Genomic DNA, 18,893 nt, shown 5'->3' with positions numbered 1-18,893 from the left:
ACATCCCTTTCACAGAGGTGTCATTGGATCCACGGTGTGAGCAAGAGAAACAGACATTCAATCACTCACCACTTGCACAGGGGTGGAGGCAGAGACCAGTCTGGGTCAGATACGATCAGAACTATCTGCATAGTGAGATGCCTCCAGAGGTAAATGAGAAAAAAAACTTGTTGTTTGCATCTTTGCTTTTTTGCATAAAGAGTTCAACTGAACACTAACTATTGTCAGTAGAAGAGGAGGAGCTGGTGTTACATTTCCCTAAAGCTGCAGTAGAACTAGTTAAGTTAGGTGTTAGAGGTGAACACTGGCCCAGACAGTCCACAGAGCAGCATCAGGATGGAAGGGATCTTCATTGGTGTCTTGTGTCTCTCAGGTCAGTGAATCTAACTTTTTGTATGATGTCTAACAGGAAATCTGAATATAGAGATTAATTAGAGTCCTCATTCATAACAAAAACAACTGGTTTCATCCTCAGGGTGCCTCACCTTCTCCACATGCCTCCTCCATCAGTACCACTTTATGTCTAATGCAAAGACTTGGACTGAAGCTCAGAGCTACTGCAGAGAGAAGTACACAGACCTGGCCACTATTGAAAACACTGAAGAAATGAAGAAACTTAAAGACACAGTTTCTGCTGCTGGTCACAGCTCCGAGGTTTGGATTGGCCTGTACAGTCATATTGACTGGAAGTGGTCAGATGGGTTCAACCAGAGTGGAGCTGAATATAGGAACTGGGGTAATGGTGAACCAAACAATAATTTAGCCAATGAGCTCTGTGTGGCCGAGAAACAGGATGTAACATGGCATGATTATGGCTGCCATAGTAAGACGGCATTTGTCTGCTACAATGGTAATGATGTGCTTGATATTGATCTTTAAAAAACATAATGTATAAGATGAAAATATAAGATTGAAAACTATTGTGTGATCTCAACAATCCCTCTTTTGTTTCTCAAACTTAACTGCAGGAACATTAGAGGATTCTGACTTTGTGCCAGTGAATACAGTAAAGAATTGGTCTGAGGCTCAGAGGCACTGCAGAGAATACTACACAGATCTGGTCACTCTGAGGAACGACGCTGACAACAACAAGACACAGAACTTGATAACAAATTTCAAAACGGCATGGATCGGTTTGTACAGAGATCCTCAAATTTACTGGTCCGACGGGAGTGACTACTCATTCAGCTCCTGGTATCACGGTTTCAACCCACTTGGCTGGAAGAAAGTCGTATGTGGTGTGGCAGATTTGGAGAAGGGAGGAAACTGGAGGTTATTTTCCTGTAAACAAAGAAAACCATTTGTCTGCTATAGCATCCCAAGTGAGAATCTTTTTTAAATTTTTTTGCTGCTTATTTGCTTATTTGTGAGTTTTCTGACACGCCTGACCAAACTGTCTTGTAGGCAACATGCAGCCCAGAGACCAGAGGTTCCTCACTCTGTGTTTTACATCGAAAATCTGAGTAGTTCTCCACAGGATTAACTGTAGGTTTCACAAAACTATACACAACATTAAACGTGTGTTTTGTTTCTCTCCTCGTTGTTTGTCTAAGCATCAGTGAAGTCGTTGGTGAAGGTGAAGATACAGGACTCCTCTCTGGACCTGAATGAGCCTGCTGTGAAAGAACAGATTCTGAAACAGGCAAGTCTCCAAAATCCACCCTGAAACATTTACTCATTCACTGACCCTGGACAGATGTATTACAGAATTTGACATCATCAACTAACCATGCAGTAGACGAGTGAATGGAAAATACATTTTTAAAGCAACCACAACAATGGAAATAAGAGTTATAATCATGTTGACTCCTATAATTATTTTGACAGATTATTCTTCCAGGTATTGCTAATGTAGATCTGCAGTTTTTTACTGGAGAACAGAAAACATAAATCCTGATTTTGGCATGAATGCTATGTGAAAATCACAAAATAAAAACTTCCATCAGACAAATATCTTGGTAGCTGAGCAGTTACAGCTCCTGTCACGAAAGAGCAGTGTCCATGTAAATATCATCTTTCAAATAAAGACCAAAAATGACTCAAAAGAAAATGTTACTTTGGGACCTGATGCGGTTTATGTGTCCAGAGCAGCAGGATTCAGAGCAATAAGAAATACAATACTTAATCTTCTCCTTTTAATTATTGTTATTATTATTATCATTATTATTATTATTATTATTATTATTATTATTATTATATGAATTATTAGTGCTGTCCCTAATAAAATCTTTCATGAGTTATTATCCCTCTTTGTCTCTCTCTATTCTCTCTCCCCCTCTCTTCCTGTCTCTCTCTTCTATCCCCTCTTTTACATCCCCCTCTCCTTCTGGCCCACATTGAGTCTGGTTCTAGAGGTTTCTTCCAGTTAATGAGGAAGTTTATTCTCCACAGTCTCCAAAGTGCTGCTCATTGTGGGAACTGTTTGGTTTCTCTATACATTGTAAAGTCTTGACTTTCTATGTAAAGTGCCTTGAGATGATATTATGTATATTGTGATATATACGCTATATAAATATAATTAAATTGACTTAAAACACGTAACTCTTTTTCTTAGAGAGCAAAGGAATCTGTTAAAAGTATTTCAAATAGTCTCCATTTCTGCTTTTCAGCTCCAGGACAGATTGAAGGAGAACGGACTGAGTGGCGTCACCTTGAAGTGGAAAGAACAGGCTGATGGGAAAGTTTTCCAGAAGGAGGAGAAAAGATCTGACAAGAAAAAAAAAACTGAGCTTTAAAAATTTGACTTTAACTTTTATCTGCATTTATACACACCACTGTCACTGTACGCAGTTAAACCATACCAATGAATGATGTTGTAGAAAAACTAGCCTTTGTGTGCTTATATGCTTAAATTGTGCGTCTGTGTATAAAGAGCATCAGGAACTTTATGCAGCCCGGGAAGAATGTCTAATTAACACCAGATACAGGGAGAGTCTCCATCGGAAGGAAAATGTAATTAGTCCTTCCGATGTTAATTAACGGATTAATGTAACAGATGTTGAGAACAAAGAATAATGGAGACTAAAGGGCCGGCGGCGTGTGTGCCGTTGGGGGGAGGGGGGGACCGGGGTCGTGCAGGCTGTACCGGTGATGATCCCTCCGCAGGTTCACCGTCAGAAACCTTGTTAAGAGTTTGACTTCCTCTAGAGTCCAGTTTGATCGTCCTCTCGGCGCTCCACCTTGGGCGTGACCCACTCTGGAGGGGCCGATCCGAGGACCTCACTAAACCATCCAATGGCTCCCTATAGCGACGTGTGTACAAAGAGGAGGGACTTAATCAACACCAGCACATTCCCCATCCAATTATTTCCTTTAGAATGATCCAGGTGCTCGGTTCAGTTCAGTCTTTATTATTCTGTCTGAAATTTGGCAGCAAAACTTTGTCCAGTGAGTTTTTCTTCTCTGTACTAGCAAAGTGCAGTTTTTTAACAAAAGAGAAACTATCTTATTTGTGTGCCTACAACTTGTTTCCCTTTGCTGAGTTATCATAAGGGGCATTGTGTATCACTCCTGCTACTGATGAAAGGTCCATGTTTAGTGATATTTACAGAATGTTTCAGTGGTTATACTTTGGTTTATTAATGTTCTTAGGCACACACTTGTTTATTCTGTTGTGTTGATTCTGTGTTGTCTCTAGAAGTTCAGATGCACTAGTCCATTACTATTTAAAAACCTCAGCATCTAGGGTTCCAAATTTGTAAAATTATACATTATATACATTATATGCATATTATTGTTATCATTTTTCAGTGAAATACGTCTTGAGGAGAAGCATTTTGGGTTGTTTTATTTCTGTATAGGCCAGGAGTGTCCAAACTCTTTGTCCGGAGGGCCACATTCAGAAAAAAATACGAAAGAAGACTGGGCCACTCATGCCGCCACGCCCCCCTGCCCTGGAGCGTGTGACTCGCTCCAGGGCAGGGGGGCGTGGCGGCACAGTGTGACTCGGCGGCGTTCTGAGGGACAGCTGGCAAGTCAGGGCTTAGAAGTGCAATACAGTGGTCCGTTGTCGATTATATTACATTTAGCTGACACTTTTATCCAAAGCGACTTACAATAAAGGCCGGCCTATGGTTCTGCAACTGTAACTTTTTAAGCAGCTCGTCTTAATTTATGGTTCTCCCAAGGGTTGCGCTTGTTGCAAAGCAATTCACCGCCAGAACAGTAGGTGGAGTAACGTTTTTTGTCGGAGACGACCTTAGAGACACCTTCTTTGTGTGTGGCAGTCATCATCGACTGTTTATTACTTTTTCTGGAGGACAACTTTGTCCCTGATCTTTCTCCACAGCTTCGTACCTTCGTCGACCTGCAAACCGACGTTAGCCGAGATGTCCTTCCAGGAATTGCAGGCCATCTGCGTGTCCTTCGATTCCGTCAATGACGGGTTTTACAAGTGGTCATACTTTCGGATCTCTTCTGCCAAACGCTCTTCTGTTTGGTCCATATTTGTTCTTCTAAATCTTCTGTGGTTTCTGCCGGTATTATGAGGCATGAAACCGGAAATGTGACTCCGGAAAGGATATAGTTAGCGGACCAATCACAGCCTTAGTCGTATAGTTAAAAAAAATTGGCAACGCACGCAAGAAGGGGTACGCAAGCACGCAAAGGGCTCTTGCGTGCTTGCGTACCCCTTCTTGCATGTCTATGAAAACGCAGAAGCATGCGCCGGCCTTAAGTGCATCAAACCCAGAGCAACAAGAATCAAGAAAGTAAAATTTCCTCAAAAATAAAGCAAAACAAAGTGCTGTAAGTAAGTGCCATTTAAGTGCTACTAAATTGTTAGTTTCAAAAAGTTGTTAGTTTTTTTTTCATATATTATATTCAAAGACAATGATGCGGGCCAATTAAAAATGGATGGCGGGCCGCAGTTGGCCCGCGAGTCGTAGTTTGGACACCCCTGGTATAGGCCTACTATAAAACGCCCTTTGCATTTTTAATTTTGGTACTTGTACTTTTGATACTTAAGTACATTTCAACACCAAATACTTTTGATACTTAAGTACATTTAATATGAGTGACTTTAAGACTTTTACTCAAGTCATTTTCTGACGGGTGACTTTTAATTTTACCGAAGTTACTTTCAGGTATCTGTCAAGATATCTGTACTTTTACTCAAGTATGGCTTTCAAGTACTTTATACACCACTGCTAAAGTGTAAAACACTCGATGAGCTCTGCGCAAAAATCCGTTAATAATGTTACAGCTTATTATGTCTTATACTAAGGGAATGACAAAGACCCACAGCACAGGTCAAGCCCATGCAAAAAAGATTTCAGGTTGTAACTATACGCTTCACCAGACAGCACCATACAGTTAGGTCCATAAATATTTGGACATTGACACAATTTTCATCATTTTGGCTCTGTAAACCACCACAATGGATTTGAAATGAAACAATCAAGATGTCCGTTAAGTGCAGACTTTCAGCTTTAATTTGATGGTATTTACATCCAAATCAGGTGAACGGTGTAGGAATTACAACACATTTTATATGTGGCACCCCCTTTTTAAGGGACCAAAGGTAATTGGACAAACTAATATAATCATAAATGTAATTGTCACTTTTAATACTTGGTTGCAAATCCTTTGTAGTCAATGACAGCCTGAAGTCTGGAACCCATAGACATCACCAGACACTGGGTTTCGTCCCTGGTGATGCTCTGCCAGGCCTCTAATGCAACTGTCTTCAGTTCCTGCTTGTTCTTGGGGCGTTTTCCCTTCAGTTTTGTCTTCAGCAAGTGAAATGCATGCTCAATTGGATTCAGGTCAGGTGATTGACTTGGCCATTGCAGAAAATTCCACTTCTTTGCCTTAAAAAACTCTTTGGTTGCTTTCGCAGTATGCTTTGGGTTATTGTCCATCTGCACTGTGAAGCGACGTCCAATGAGTTCTGAAGCATTTGGCTGAATATGAGCAGATAATATTTCCCGAAATACTTCAGAATTCATCCTACTGCTTTTGTCGGCAGTCACATCATCAATAAATACAAGGGAACCAGTTCCATTGGCAGCCATACATTCCCACGCCATAACACTACCTCCACCATGCTTCACTGATGAGGTGGTATGCTTTGGATCATGAGCAGTTACTTCCCTTCTCCATACTCTTCTCTTCCCATCATTCTGGTACAAGTTGATCTTTGTCTCATCTGTCCATAGGATGTTGTTCCAGAACTGTACAGGCTCTTTTAGATGTTTTTGGGCAAACTCTAATCTGGTCTTCCTGTTTTTGAGGCTCACCAATGGTTTACATCTTTTGGTGAACCCTCTGTATTTGCTCTGGTGAAGTCTTCTCTTGATTGTTGACTTTGACACAGAAACGCATACCTCCTGGAGAGTGTTCTTGATCTGGCCAACTGTTGTGAAGGGGTTTTTCTTCACCAGGGAAATAATTCTTCTGTCATCCACCACAGTTGTTTTCCGTGTTCTTCCGGGTCTTTTGGTGTTGCTGAGCTCACCAGTGCGTTCTTTCTTTTTAAGAATGTACCAAACAGTTGATTTTGCCAAACCTAATGTTTTTGCTATCTCTCTGATGGGTTTGTTTCGATTTTTCAGCCTAATGATGGCTTGCTTCACTGATAGTGACAGCTCTTTGGACTTCATATTAAGAGTTGACAGCAACAGATTCCAAACACAAATACCTCACTTGAAATGAACTCTGGACCTTTTATCTGCTCCTTGTCAATGAAATAACGAGGGAATAACACATACCTGGCCATGGAACAGCTGGGCAGCCAATTGTCCAATTACTTTTGGTCCCTTAAAAAGGGGGGTGCCACATATGAAATGTGTTGTCATTCCTACACCGTTCACCTGTTTGGATGTAAATACCCTCAAATTAAAGCCGAAAGTCTGCGCTTAAAGTACATCTTGATTGTTTCATTCAAAATCCATTGTGGTGATGTACAGAGCCAAAATGATGAAAATTGTCAATGTCCAAATATTTATGGACCTAACTGTATATCCAGCATAAAGAAATATTATCATGTATGTGCCCTTACTGGAATGATTTTTTTTAATCTATATTAAGTGTGTGGAAATGCAGATAGACATCGCCCGAATCTAATGGAGTCTGCAGACAGGCCCTTCTAAATCGAGTAAAGCCTGAAACAGAGGCCTCCAAAACTCCAAGATTTATAATGGTGTCAAAGTAAGACCAACAACCACAACTTTAATACACCATTAGAATCGACAGTGTTGTGCACGTTCACACCTCTCATGAACTAGTTCAAAGTTCTGTTCATACAAGCTCAACACTCCTAACTATATGCAAAGACATTCAGTTACACCATTCGTAAACCCATAGATTTTGACCCGACAACTGATGAACTTCCTTCTATGAAACTGCAGTTCATGTAAGAGTTCTACTTTATATTTTTGATTCTAATTTTATATCGTGTTGTTCAGCATTGTACTTAAAAAGTGTTTTGTATTTGGGTTGTTTAGGCCTCCGCCACTGAGGGTGCAGAGAGGGACATTGCACTCACAATCATCTGGATATCCACTGTCCAAAGAGACGGATGGGGAGCCAGAGGACGTGGGAATCTTGATTGAAGGCATCAGAGTCTTGGACAACTTAAGAAGGGTGATAATGGGGGTCATCATGCTGTTTGGGATCATTAATGCCCTTGATCGGAGCTTTCCAGACAACCTCAAGTACACTTTCGAGTTTATTCAGAAATTAATTTGAATTGGCACAAGCTCAAAGCAAAGATACAGAAGCTGAAAATAAAGTGGTTTGCATGAGCAGGAAACACAGCCGACAAAGTTCTGTGACCTCAGTGATATTTTTCCTGGGTATGATATTTTTAATGACTGGATTTCCATGAGCTGGGAGAAGGATGTTCACATATGGAAATTTTGTCCACATAACTTCCCCTTTCCATCTATGTGACTTTGACTCTGCTCTACATCACTTGTGTACTGTTGCCTTGTCACCTTCATGACTCAACTCAGGCCAAATGGACATGAACACACGATTTTATTGTAGTTTTCTTTGGTTGTGAATGATCTGTTAATGCTGCCAGTCACTCTGTTACAGATTAGAAGCTACACTACCTTGTTGTTTTTGGGACTGGGGGATTGCTAGGCATTTATTTTTCACCAGTTACAGAGCTGGGCGTGAGAGTCAAACTGGTGAATGACTATTTCTGAAAAATTTTGATCAATATTGCTAGATGCATGGACCCAAGGGGAGACATTTCTTTGTAAATTGGCTTCTTTATGGCTGTATGGATGTCATGTTGCATATTAGGAGAACACTGCCATTTTATTGGCCTCTTAATGCTGCAAGTTACTCTGCTACAGAGCTGTTAAGATTACCATTTGTTTCCAGTGCACTTCAAAAGGTTTAGCATTAAAAAAAGTGTATTCAATTAAAAGTTAATATATTATAAGCATTCATGTTGAATTCAGGATTACTGTTAGGTTTGTTTATTGATATTGAGTCCATTACATAGGGTATGAAAAAAATCTGTAAACATTTGGACACCACTAACATATGGCGAACTTACCATATAGTGCACTATGCCGTGATTAGTGAGGGATTTAGAACAAAGCCACAGACTCAAAGGTTAACAGATTATATTTCAGTGGTCAAAGGTCAGGGTGACCTCATATGAGTCCAGAAAAAAGAATGGATGCAGAAATATACTGCACAGGTTGAAGATGGCAAACAACCACAGGGTGGAAGTTTATATCTGAGTTGATTGTTTTTGTGAATTGTCTGACAGGCCTGATCAAACTTACTTGTGGGAAACATGCAGCCTGGAGACCAGAGGTGCTGGGGCTGAGTTGGTGCCCGGACCTAGAAGGACTGGATCTGAGACATGTGGTGCAAATTGTGTCTCCATGAACACATCCATGTTGTAAAGTGAACACTGGATACCTGAAGGCAGGCTTCAATATCCAGTGGGGTTACAGCCTGAGGATATGTAATTTGGTAATGAGTTAATTCAATTTAATTTGGTGATCACCAAATCATAAAATAGATTATCTCAAGGCACTTTACATAGTAAAGTTGAGACTTTGTAAAATTATTGAGAAACTCAACAGTTCCCACAAAGAGCAGCACTGACGATTGTGGAGAAAAAGAAACCTCTTTACTGGCTGTTATAATGAAAATAATGCATAGATGATAGCAATATAATAATAATAATATTGGTGTGAGGCCGAAAAAAACAGACATTCATTCATTCACCACCTGCATTAGAACTATCTGCATAGTGAGATGCCTCCAGAAATAAATGAGAACAAATCTTTACCTTTTTGCATAAAGAGTTCCACAGAACACTAACTATTTTCAGTAGAAGAGGAGGAGCTGGTGTTACATTTCCCTAAAGCTGCACTAGAACTGGTTAAGTTAGGTGTTAGTGGTGAACACTGGCACAGACAGTCCACAGAGCAGCATCAGGATGGAAGGGATCTTCATTGGTGTCTTGTGTCTCTCAGGTCAGTGAATTTCACTGTTTGTATGATGTCTAACAGGAAATCTGAATATAGAGATTAATTAGAGTCCTCATTCATAACAAAAATAACTGGTTTCATCCTCAGGGTGCCTCACCTTCTCCACATGCCTCCTCCATCAGTACCACTTTGTGTCTAATGCAAAGACTTGGACTGAAGCTCAGAGCTACTGCAGAGAGAAGTACACAGACCTGGCCACTATTGAAAACACTGAAGAAATGAAGAAACTTAAAGACACAGTTTCTGCTGCTGGTAACAGCTCCGAGGTTTGGATTGGCCTGTACAGTCATATTGACTGGAAGTGGTCAGATGGGTTCAACCAGAGTGGAGCTGAATGTAGGAGCTGGCATCGTAATCAACCAAACAATTTTAACGGCAATCAGTTCTGTGTGGCAGTAACGTACGTTGGAGAACTGTATGATTTTTTCTGCAATCGAAAAATGATATTCTTCTGCTACAGAGGTAATGATGTGCTTTACATTGATCTTTACTATACAATATAATGTATAAGATATGATTTTGAAAACCATTTTGTGATCTCGATAATATTGTTCTCAAACTTAACTGCAGGAACATTAGAGGATTCTGACTTTGTGCTCGTGAATACAACAAAGACTTGGTCTGATGCTCAGAGGCACTGCAGAGAACACTACACAGATCTGGTCACTGTGAGGAACGACACTGACAAAGACAAGATAGAGAATTTGAAATTATCTCACGATTTGAGATGGATCGGTTTGTACAGAGATCCTCAGATTTACTGGTCCGACGGGAGTAACTACTCATTCAGCTCCTGGTATCAGGGTGAACACCCACTTGGCTCGATGAAAGTCGTATGTGGTGTTGCAGATTTGGAGCAGGGAGGAAACTGGAGGTTATGTTCCTGTGAAGAAAGAAAACCATTTGTCTGCTACAGCATCACAAGTGAGAAACTTTTTGGTATTTTAGGGTTGCTTATTATTTATTTTTCCGTTTTTTCTGACATGCCTGATCAAACTTTCTTGTTGACAACATGCAGCCCAGAGACCAGAGGTTCCTCACTCTGTGTTTTAAACTAAAGATCTGAGTTGTGCACAGGAATAACTGTTGGTTTCACAAAACTATACACAACTTTAAACGTTTGTTTTGTTTCTCTCCTCGTTCTTTGTCTGAGCAGCAGTGAAGACGTTGGTGAAGATGAGGGTGAAGCTAGAGGACTCCTCTTTGGACCTGAATGATCCTGCTGTGAAACAACAGATTCTGAAACAGGCAAGTCTCCAAAATCCACCCTGAAACATTAACTCATTCATAGACCCTGGAGAGATGTATTACAGAGTGTGACATCATCAAATAACCACGAAGGAGACGAGTGAATGTAAAAAAACTACAATCACAGATGTTCTACAATCCAAAGCAGCCACAAAAATGGAAAGAAGAGTTATAATCCTGTTGACTCCTTTAATTATTTTGATAAATTATTCTTCGAGGTATTGCTAATGTAGATCTGCAGTTACAGCTCCTGCCATGAAAGAGGAGTGTCCATGTAAATATCATCTTTCCAATAAAGACCAAAAATACCTCAAAACTAAATTTTACTTTGGGACCTGATGATGTTTATGTGTCCAGAGCTGCAGGATTCAGTCAAACCATTTTGATTCTAAATCCTTTCCTTTTAATAATAATAATAATAATAATAATCATTATCATTATTATTATCATTATTATAATAATAATAATAATTATTATTATTATTATATGAATTAATCGTGCTGTCACAAATACCATCATCCCCTGAATAATTATCACTGTTGTTTGTCTTTCTCTATTCTCTCTCTCCCTCTCCTCCAATCTCTCTCTTCCATCACCTCTTTTCCACCCTCAACTTATCCCACTATCTCTCTCTCTTCTCTTCCCTCTTTTACACCCCCCTCTCTTTCTTGCCCACATTGAATCTGGTTCTAAAGGTTTCTTCCAGTTAATGAGGGAGTTTTTTTCTCCACAGTTTCCAAAGTGCTGCTCATTGTTGGAACTGTTGGGTTTCACTATACATTTTAAAGTCTTGACTTTCTATGTAAAATGCCTTGAGATGATGTATATTATGATATATACGCTATATAAATAGAATTAAATTGATTAAAAACACATAACTCTTTTTCTTAGAGAGCAAAGGAATCTGTTAAAAGTATTTCAAATAGTCTCAATTACTGTTTTTCAGCTCCAGGACAGATTGAAGGAGAACGGACTGAGTGGCGTCACCTTGAAGTGGAAAGAACAGGCTGATGGGAAAGTTTTCCACAAGGAGGAAAAAGGTTCTGACAAGAAAAAAAAGACTGAACTTTAAATATTTGAATTCAACTTTCATTGCGTGCGCCAATGTTTTATGTCTGCACGTATACACACCTCTATCACTGTACGCAGTTAAACCATACCAATGAATGATGTTGTTGTAAAACTAAACGTTGTGTGCTTATATGCTTAAACTGTGCGTCTGTGTATAAAGAGCATCAGGAACTTGATGCAGCCTGGGAAGAATGTCTAATTAACACCAGACAACATGTAATTAGTTGCTAGGCAGGTTAATAATGTTACAGCTGATTATTCTTATACTAAGGAAATGACAAAGACCCACAGCACAGGTCAATCCCATGTAAAACAGATTTCTGGCTGCAACTGTACGCTTTCACCAGACAGCACCATATATCCAGCATAACGAAATGTAATGCTTGCGCCCCTACTGTAATGATTGTTTTTTGAACCTATATTAAGTGTGTAGAAATGTAATCCGAAAAAAAAATGCAGATAGACATAACCCGAATCTAATGGAGTCTGGAGACAGGACCTTCTAAATCGAGTAAGGCCTGAAACAGAGGCCTCCAGACCTCCAAGATTTATAATGGTGTCAAAGTTAGACCAACAACCACAACTTTAGTACACCATTATAATCGAACCCTGATGAACTGTAGGGGGAGACAAAGTCGACTTGGGATAGTCTGACACCATTAGGTTTCAGGAGGAAGTTTTGAACCAATCAGGAGATGGAGAGATCCACCTCCTGATTGGTTGAACGGGTAACAGCAGAGATGAGGATGAGCATATAAGCAGAGGGTTTGAAGCTCAGTCTTCAGTTGGGTTCCGGAGCCAGCTCGGGTTTACATCTTGTAAAATAATAAACTCTACTGCATTGAACTCTGACCATCTCCTGTGAATTCTTTTGATCAACTATTGAGACTCCAGTAATAGCAAAGTATACGTGTTGGAAAATGAGTCAAGACTTAGCATCTGGTCCAGTATTAGACTTTTTTATCTCCAACAATGCATCCTGTAGAAGAGTCTGACCCTCATCATTAAGACTGTTATTTACACTTTATAAACAAATCCTTTGTTTTCTCACTCACAGGTTTGCAAGGGGGCAACAAATAACCACAGGTCTTTTAAATGTTTCTGAATAATTAATTAGACTCATTCATCACATAAATCCCATGAATTGACAGTGATTAATTTCAATGCTTTAGGAGACATTCTCTACAAGCTTTCTATTTGACTCTGCTCATCCCTAGAGGTTGATTGATTATTTATTGAAGCCTAAGAACACATTGAGGAATAAGACCCTCATTTACAACGGTGCCGAGGTAAAACTATAGACTGCAGTTGCAATGTATTCAGTTGCAGCCCCATTTACCGGAACATTCCCAAAACAGGAACTGCATTAAATACACACACACACACACACACACACACACACACACACACACACACATACACTCTCCACACACACACACACACACACACACACAGAGGAAATATGTAAGGAGGAATTATGGTAAAAAAAATATTCATATGACAGAGGAATATTTCGATTTTTTATTAGATAACTTTATTAAACATGGCTTTTACATCTGAATACAGAGTGTAAACATTGTGTTGCTGTGACTACAAGCAGCTACAGAGCTCACAGTGTATGATAGGGTTGTCAGTGTTACACTCAAGCTGTGACTCTTAGTGAAGGGATCATGAACCTACAAGTCTGTGTTATTGTCTTATGATCGTACTATACTTTTTCTGCATGTGTGTGTGTTTCCTGATGTACTTGTATGTTATCACATCATTAATCTGCTCAGTGATGGTTCTTCAAGACAAACTGACACTTTGGAACATTTTGACTCCGTCTGGTTTCAGACTCCTTCACTAATTCTCCTTGTGAATGAGATTTCAGCTCTTAGCTCTCAGCTCGCTCACCACACAACTTGTGTGTTTGAGTATTGGTCTTCACAACTGTTTCAGCTGCAAGTTTCCTAATGTAATGAGGCTGGGAGTGATATTATAAAAAAATTACATGGGATTTCAGCTCAAACCGAACGCAAAGGTATTTTAATTTTTTCGCTGGAAAAAGAACCGTCTTTCTGTTTTTGTGGTCAGAATAAATTGCAAAAATTATAAAAATTTCTTTTAAAAATGTATTACTTTTGGTTTCATGGAAATCCCTGTTTTATTGAAAATAGTTTGTTAAGATTAAGTAGATATACAAACAAATTGTAAATTAATGAATACATCAATAAATCTATGTATCTGCAACATAAATTAATGACTTATGTTCTTTTTGACATAAAATGCCTTGAGCAGCTCACACAAGTAGCTTTATTACTGTTTTTTTTCGATTGCTTAAGCACGATTTTCAAAACAGGGCCCTCTGTTTCAAACACTACTCACAATTAGCACAACCACACACCCAATCAGCAGAACACCTCAGATCCTTTGCAAAATGAAACACTCTTGCAAAAACTATATACTTATTTAGCAAAACAATATTTTGTTACCACATGAAACACACATGCTTCATATGACTTAATTCTGTTTTAGCCAGTTACACACTGCTGTTGCTAATCTAAAAAACTTTTAGCAATTCCAGTTCTAAGTGATTAGAGTACTCTAAGTGAAGTACACAGAGAAAGTGCAAATATACATTAAATTCACCAAACACTACACAAGACCAATGCTGCAGACTCATGAAAATATAATTTATTTCTCTCCATATACCCAAATCAGTCAACATGTCAACATGGAGAATCACAACAAAACCTGTCCCAGTTTTCATGCTACTACAGGAGTGTGCATAAGACTGTAAGCTCAGCAAAAATTAGACAAGCAGAACATTCTGTATCCTGTACAGGTTTCAATGAGGGGTACCTGAGCCTGTAAACTGTGAGGATTTGTGTAGTTGTTTGTTGTTGTTTTCGTCTCTCCTCCTCCCCTCTCTGTTTCCCTTTGCAGGTGCTGTGAGCGGTAGGGGGCGTGGCTGGTTCCCTGCAGCGGATGAGGCGCACCTGCATTCAATCCTAATCATCCCCACTATAAACATCTGGTCCGCTCAACAAGCCGGCGCCAGATTATTCCATATATCATGGTAGTTGTTTCGCTGCTGCTCTCGACCTTCACGTCTTGTTTCATATTGTGGACTAATTCCTGCTTCTTACTTGCTCCACGCAGAACCTCCGTGTGCCTCTTCGCTCGGCTGTCATCCTCGCCTCTCCGTGGATCCTCCAGCCAGCCTGCACCCTGCCGCTCCAGCCTGTACCTGCCTACACAGTCAATAAACTGTTACCTTTTTTTCACTACCTGCTCCTCCGTGTCTGCTTTGGGGTCCGAACACCACCACAAACCCTAACAGTAAACCCTCCACCGCCAGGCCAAGTAAAACTCTTTGATTGGGTTTAGTAATGGAGAGTATGGTGAAAGATACAGTACTGTAAACTCTGGATGGTGTTGAAACCAGTTCTGGACCAGAGCAGAGCGGTCCAATGACCCATTGCCCCAGATGACAATGTATTGCATCTAGTGCATGTGGTTTACTGCTGTGACGATGTTGTGCATTTGGCACAATAATTTGAGAATGAGAGGTGTGTTGTAAGGGCCCATATTGGCATGACGGAGGAGGACACCATTCTGTGTAGTGGCAACGCAAAGGGTGATGTTACCCCCATGTTGCCCTGGGACATTGATTGTAGCCCTGTGGCCAATGATATCTCTGCCTCTCCTTCTTGCTTTTGTCAGGTTTAACCCTGTCTCATTTATGTATATGAATTCATGTGGGATTTCCTCAGCATCCATCTGCAAAACTCTCTGAAATACATTTAACGACAAGATTGTGTAGTTCAGCATAGGTCAGGAATACAGTACATTTACATTATAAAAGTTATGTGTGCAGCGGCCGGATGGTAGCTTGGATAGTGGAATGAAGTGTGCCGCCTTAGAAAATCGGTCTACGATGGCAAGAATCCCAGTGTTGCCTTCAGAGGGAGGCAGGCCCGTGATGAAATCCACCGCTTTATGCGACCAGGGAGGGATGGGTAGAGGGCGCAGCAATCCCGCAAGAGCCTGATGCGATGCCTTGCTTCGGGCACAGACAGAACAGGCGGCGACGAATTCCCTGGAATCGGCCGCCATGGAGGGCCACCAGAAACGTATTTCTTCGACCCCGTTCGGTAGGTGACGTGAAGTGGAACCGCCCCAGGAACAAAGCCCACCGAGCCTGGCGTGAGTTGAGCCTGCGAGCAGAACGAAGGTAAAACAGGTTCTTATGGTCAGACCAAATAATGAAAGGGTGTGTGGAACCCTCAAGCCAGTGCCTCAATTCCCGTAGAGCCAGCACAACCGCAAGCAGCTCCCGATTCCCAACGTCATAATTCCTCTCCGCAGGTGAGAGCTGGCGGGAGAAAAAGGCACAAGGGTGCTGCTTCAGGTTAGAGGTGGGCCCCCACCCCGGAGTCAGAGTTATCCACCTCCACAATGAACTGTACAGCAGGGTCTGGATGAATTAATACAGGTGCAGAGGAGAACAACAACTTGAGTCTAGTAAATGCACCCTCGGCTGGTGACCACACAAAAGGAACCTTAACAGAAGTCAGCTGGGTAAGAGGTGTGGCAACTCTGCTATAGTCCCGGATAAACCTGCGGTAAAAATTGGCAAAGCCGAGAAACCTCTGAAGTTGCTTTCTTGATGTAGGAGTGGGCCATTCGGCCACTGCCTTAACCTTGACAGGGTCGGTCTTGATTTGCCCCTTCTCCACAATAAAACCCCAAAAACTAACTGATGACACGTGAAAATCACATTTTTTTCTGCTTTAACATACAGTCTGTTCTCCAGGAGTCTCTTTAACACTAAGTTAACATGTTGCACATGCTCCTGGAGGTTGCGGGAGAAAATCAAAATGTCACGAGGTAAACAAAACAATTAAGCATGTCCCTTAAAACATCATTAATAAGAGTTTGAAAAAACGCGGGGGCATTAGTGAGGCCGGACCAAGTACTTGAAATGTCCCAGGGGAGTGTTGAACCCCGTCTTCCATTTGTCCCCCTCCCTAATTCTCACTAAGTGGTACGCGTTGCGGAGATCCAACTTAGTAAAAATGGTTGCTTTGTGAAGGGGACCGAAAGCAGAGTCAATGAGAGGAAGGGGGTACTTTTTCTTCACCGTGATATCATTAAGCCCCGTGAAGTCAATGCAGGGGCGAAGCGACTTATCCTTCTTTTCCACAAAAAAGAAGCCCGCCCCCAATGGAGATGACGACGGACGAATGAGTCCAGTGGCCAAAGAGTCCGTAATGTAAGTCTCCATGACCTCTCTTTCTGGTTCGGATAAATTATAAAGTTTACTGGATGGATAGGGAACGTTAGGAAGCAAATCAATACCACAGTCGTAAGGTCTGTGGGATGGAAGGGATAGAGCAAGGTCTTTACTGAACATTTCCCGGAGGTGATGATAAGCAGCGGGAACGGAATTGACCTCCACTGACTTGGGAGGGGACGGTGTGGTAGATAATGTGGAAGGGATGGCGGAATGTAAGCAGTGGGAGGGACAAAATAAACTCCAATTAAGGATGGAGCTCGTGGACCAGTCTATGTGGGGATTATGAAGCTTTAACCAATGGAGACCTAAAACTACTGGGGAAGCCGGAGATGGGATAAAAAAAAGGATATAGCTTCATGATGGTTACCGGACAGCTGAAGAGAAATGGGCATTGTGCGGTGAGTGACCTGAGCCAGGAGCCTGCCATCCAGGGCAAATACCCTCTTAGGGTGAGGAAGGAGCTGACAGGGAATATGAGTCTGAGAAGCAAACTTTGAGTCAATAAAATTGTCATCTGCCCCAGAGTCAACTAGAATGGACAGAGGAAGAGAGGTCTGAGCCCACGAAACAGTACCTTTAATAATCAGGCGGGGAGGAGACGAACAGACAGTAGAATGGCTCACAAACGCTCCTCCAGTAGTTGGTGAGTCCCCCCTTTTGGCAGAGACGGGCAGTGCACCCGCAGATGTACATCCTGCCCGCAGTAGATGCAGAGAACATGGAGATGACGACATTGACGTTCCTTCGGTGTGAGTCTCGTTCTCCTCAGCTGCATAGGTTCCTCGGTGTCGGGGGGAAAGGTGCAGTCCGAAGATGAGTCCTGCCAGAGCATAACGGTGGCAGAGGAAAGGGGGTAAGCCCTCAAGCGTGACAGACCGGTGACTCGGACCATTCAGCGGTGGACCGATCAATCAGACTCGGCTCCTCAGGACTGTTTCAGCATGACGGAGTGGTGCGTGTTCCAGGATGATGACATCAACACATACACGGACGCGGTCATCTGCTACATCAGCAAATGCATCGATGACGTCGTACCCAGGATTACTGTGCGAACATTTCCCTGGATTAATGGTGACGTCCATGCTAAACTCAAAGCACGGACTGCTGCCTACATCTCAGGGGATCTGGAGGAATACAGGAAATCCAGGTACACTAAGAGACTCTACAGGGACAAAGTGGAGTCCCATTACAAGGGCTCCAATACTAGGAACATATGGGCCGGACTGAGAACCATCACAGACTACAAAGCGAAAACCAGCAGTGCTGATGTAGTGTCTGCATCTCTCCCAGAGGATCTGAACACTTTTTATTCACGCTATGAGAGTAATTCCCCGGCTGCGGAGATCGAAGAGGCCCAGGAGGACCGCTGCCCTCCGTCATATCCAGGGCAGACGTGTGGAAATCTCACAACCGGATCAACACGCGAAAGGCACCTGGACCTGATGGGATCCCCGGCTGAGCTCTCAAGGTGTCTGCAGATCAGCTGGCAGATGTGTTCACAGACATCTTCAACCTGTCACTGCTCCAGTCTGTTTTCCCCGCATGCTTCAAGAAGACCGTCATTGTCCCTGTTCCCAAAAAAAAAAAAATCCTCTGCCTGAATGACTACCGCCCAGTAGCACTCACTTCCATCATCATGAAGTGCTTTGAGCGGCTGGTCCAACCATTCATCACCTCCTCCCTCCCTGACTCTCTGGACCCTCTTCAGTTCGCCTACAGGTCAAATAGGTCGACTGCAGATGCCATCTCCCTCACCCTCCACACTGCCCTCTCCCACCTCGACCAGAGGGACACATATGTGATAATGCTGTTCATCGACTACAGTT

The 18,893-nt window shown here is 41.9% G+C and overlaps 2 protein-coding genes across 4 annotated transcripts; both read left to right on the top strand.

Annotated features, from left to right (window-relative positions):
- The first annotated feature begins 240 nt into the window (after nt 1-240).
- On the top strand, nt 241-1,666 carry LOC128430637 (macrophage mannose receptor 1-like). Its single transcript, XM_053416743.1, has 4 exons — nt 241-373; nt 476-850; nt 969-1,283; nt 1,554-1,666. The coding sequence occupies exons 1-4, from the start codon at nt 337-339 to the stop codon at nt 1,664-1,666; spliced, it is 840 nt and encodes a 279-aa protein (XP_053272718.1). The 5' UTR covers nt 241-336.
- Nucleotides 1,667-9,311: 7,645 nt separating this feature from the next.
- LOC128430659 (C-type lectin lectoxin-Phi1) lies at nt 9,312-12,629 on the top strand. Of its 3 annotated transcripts, none has more exons than XM_053416767.1 (5): nt 9,312-9,449; nt 9,552-9,926; nt 10,314-10,388; nt 10,621-10,712; nt 11,659-12,629. In XM_053416767.1, the coding sequence occupies exons 1-5, from the start codon at nt 9,413-9,415 to the stop codon at nt 11,782-11,784; spliced, it is 705 nt and encodes a 234-aa protein (XP_053272742.1). In that variant the 5' UTR covers nt 9,312-9,412; the 3' UTR covers nt 11,785-12,629. The 3 variants fall into 3 exon arrangements, with proteins under 3 accessions (XP_053272742.1, XP_053272741.1, XP_053272743.1); XM_053416766.1 differs by having other exon boundaries at nt 10,035-10,388; XM_053416768.1 differs by lacking the exon at nt 10,314-10,388.
- The last annotated feature ends 6,264 nt before the right edge of the window (nt 12,630-18,893 follow it).

Source organism: Pleuronectes platessa, chromosome 23, assembly GCF_947347685.1.
Source record: "Pleuronectes platessa chromosome 23, fPlePla1.1, whole genome shotgun sequence".
NCBI lineage: Eukaryota > Metazoa > Chordata > Actinopteri > Pleuronectiformes > Pleuronectidae > Pleuronectes > Pleuronectes platessa.
The sequence above is the reverse complement of the archived record's forward strand: the minus strand, read 5'-3'. Positions and strand labels throughout refer to the sequence as shown.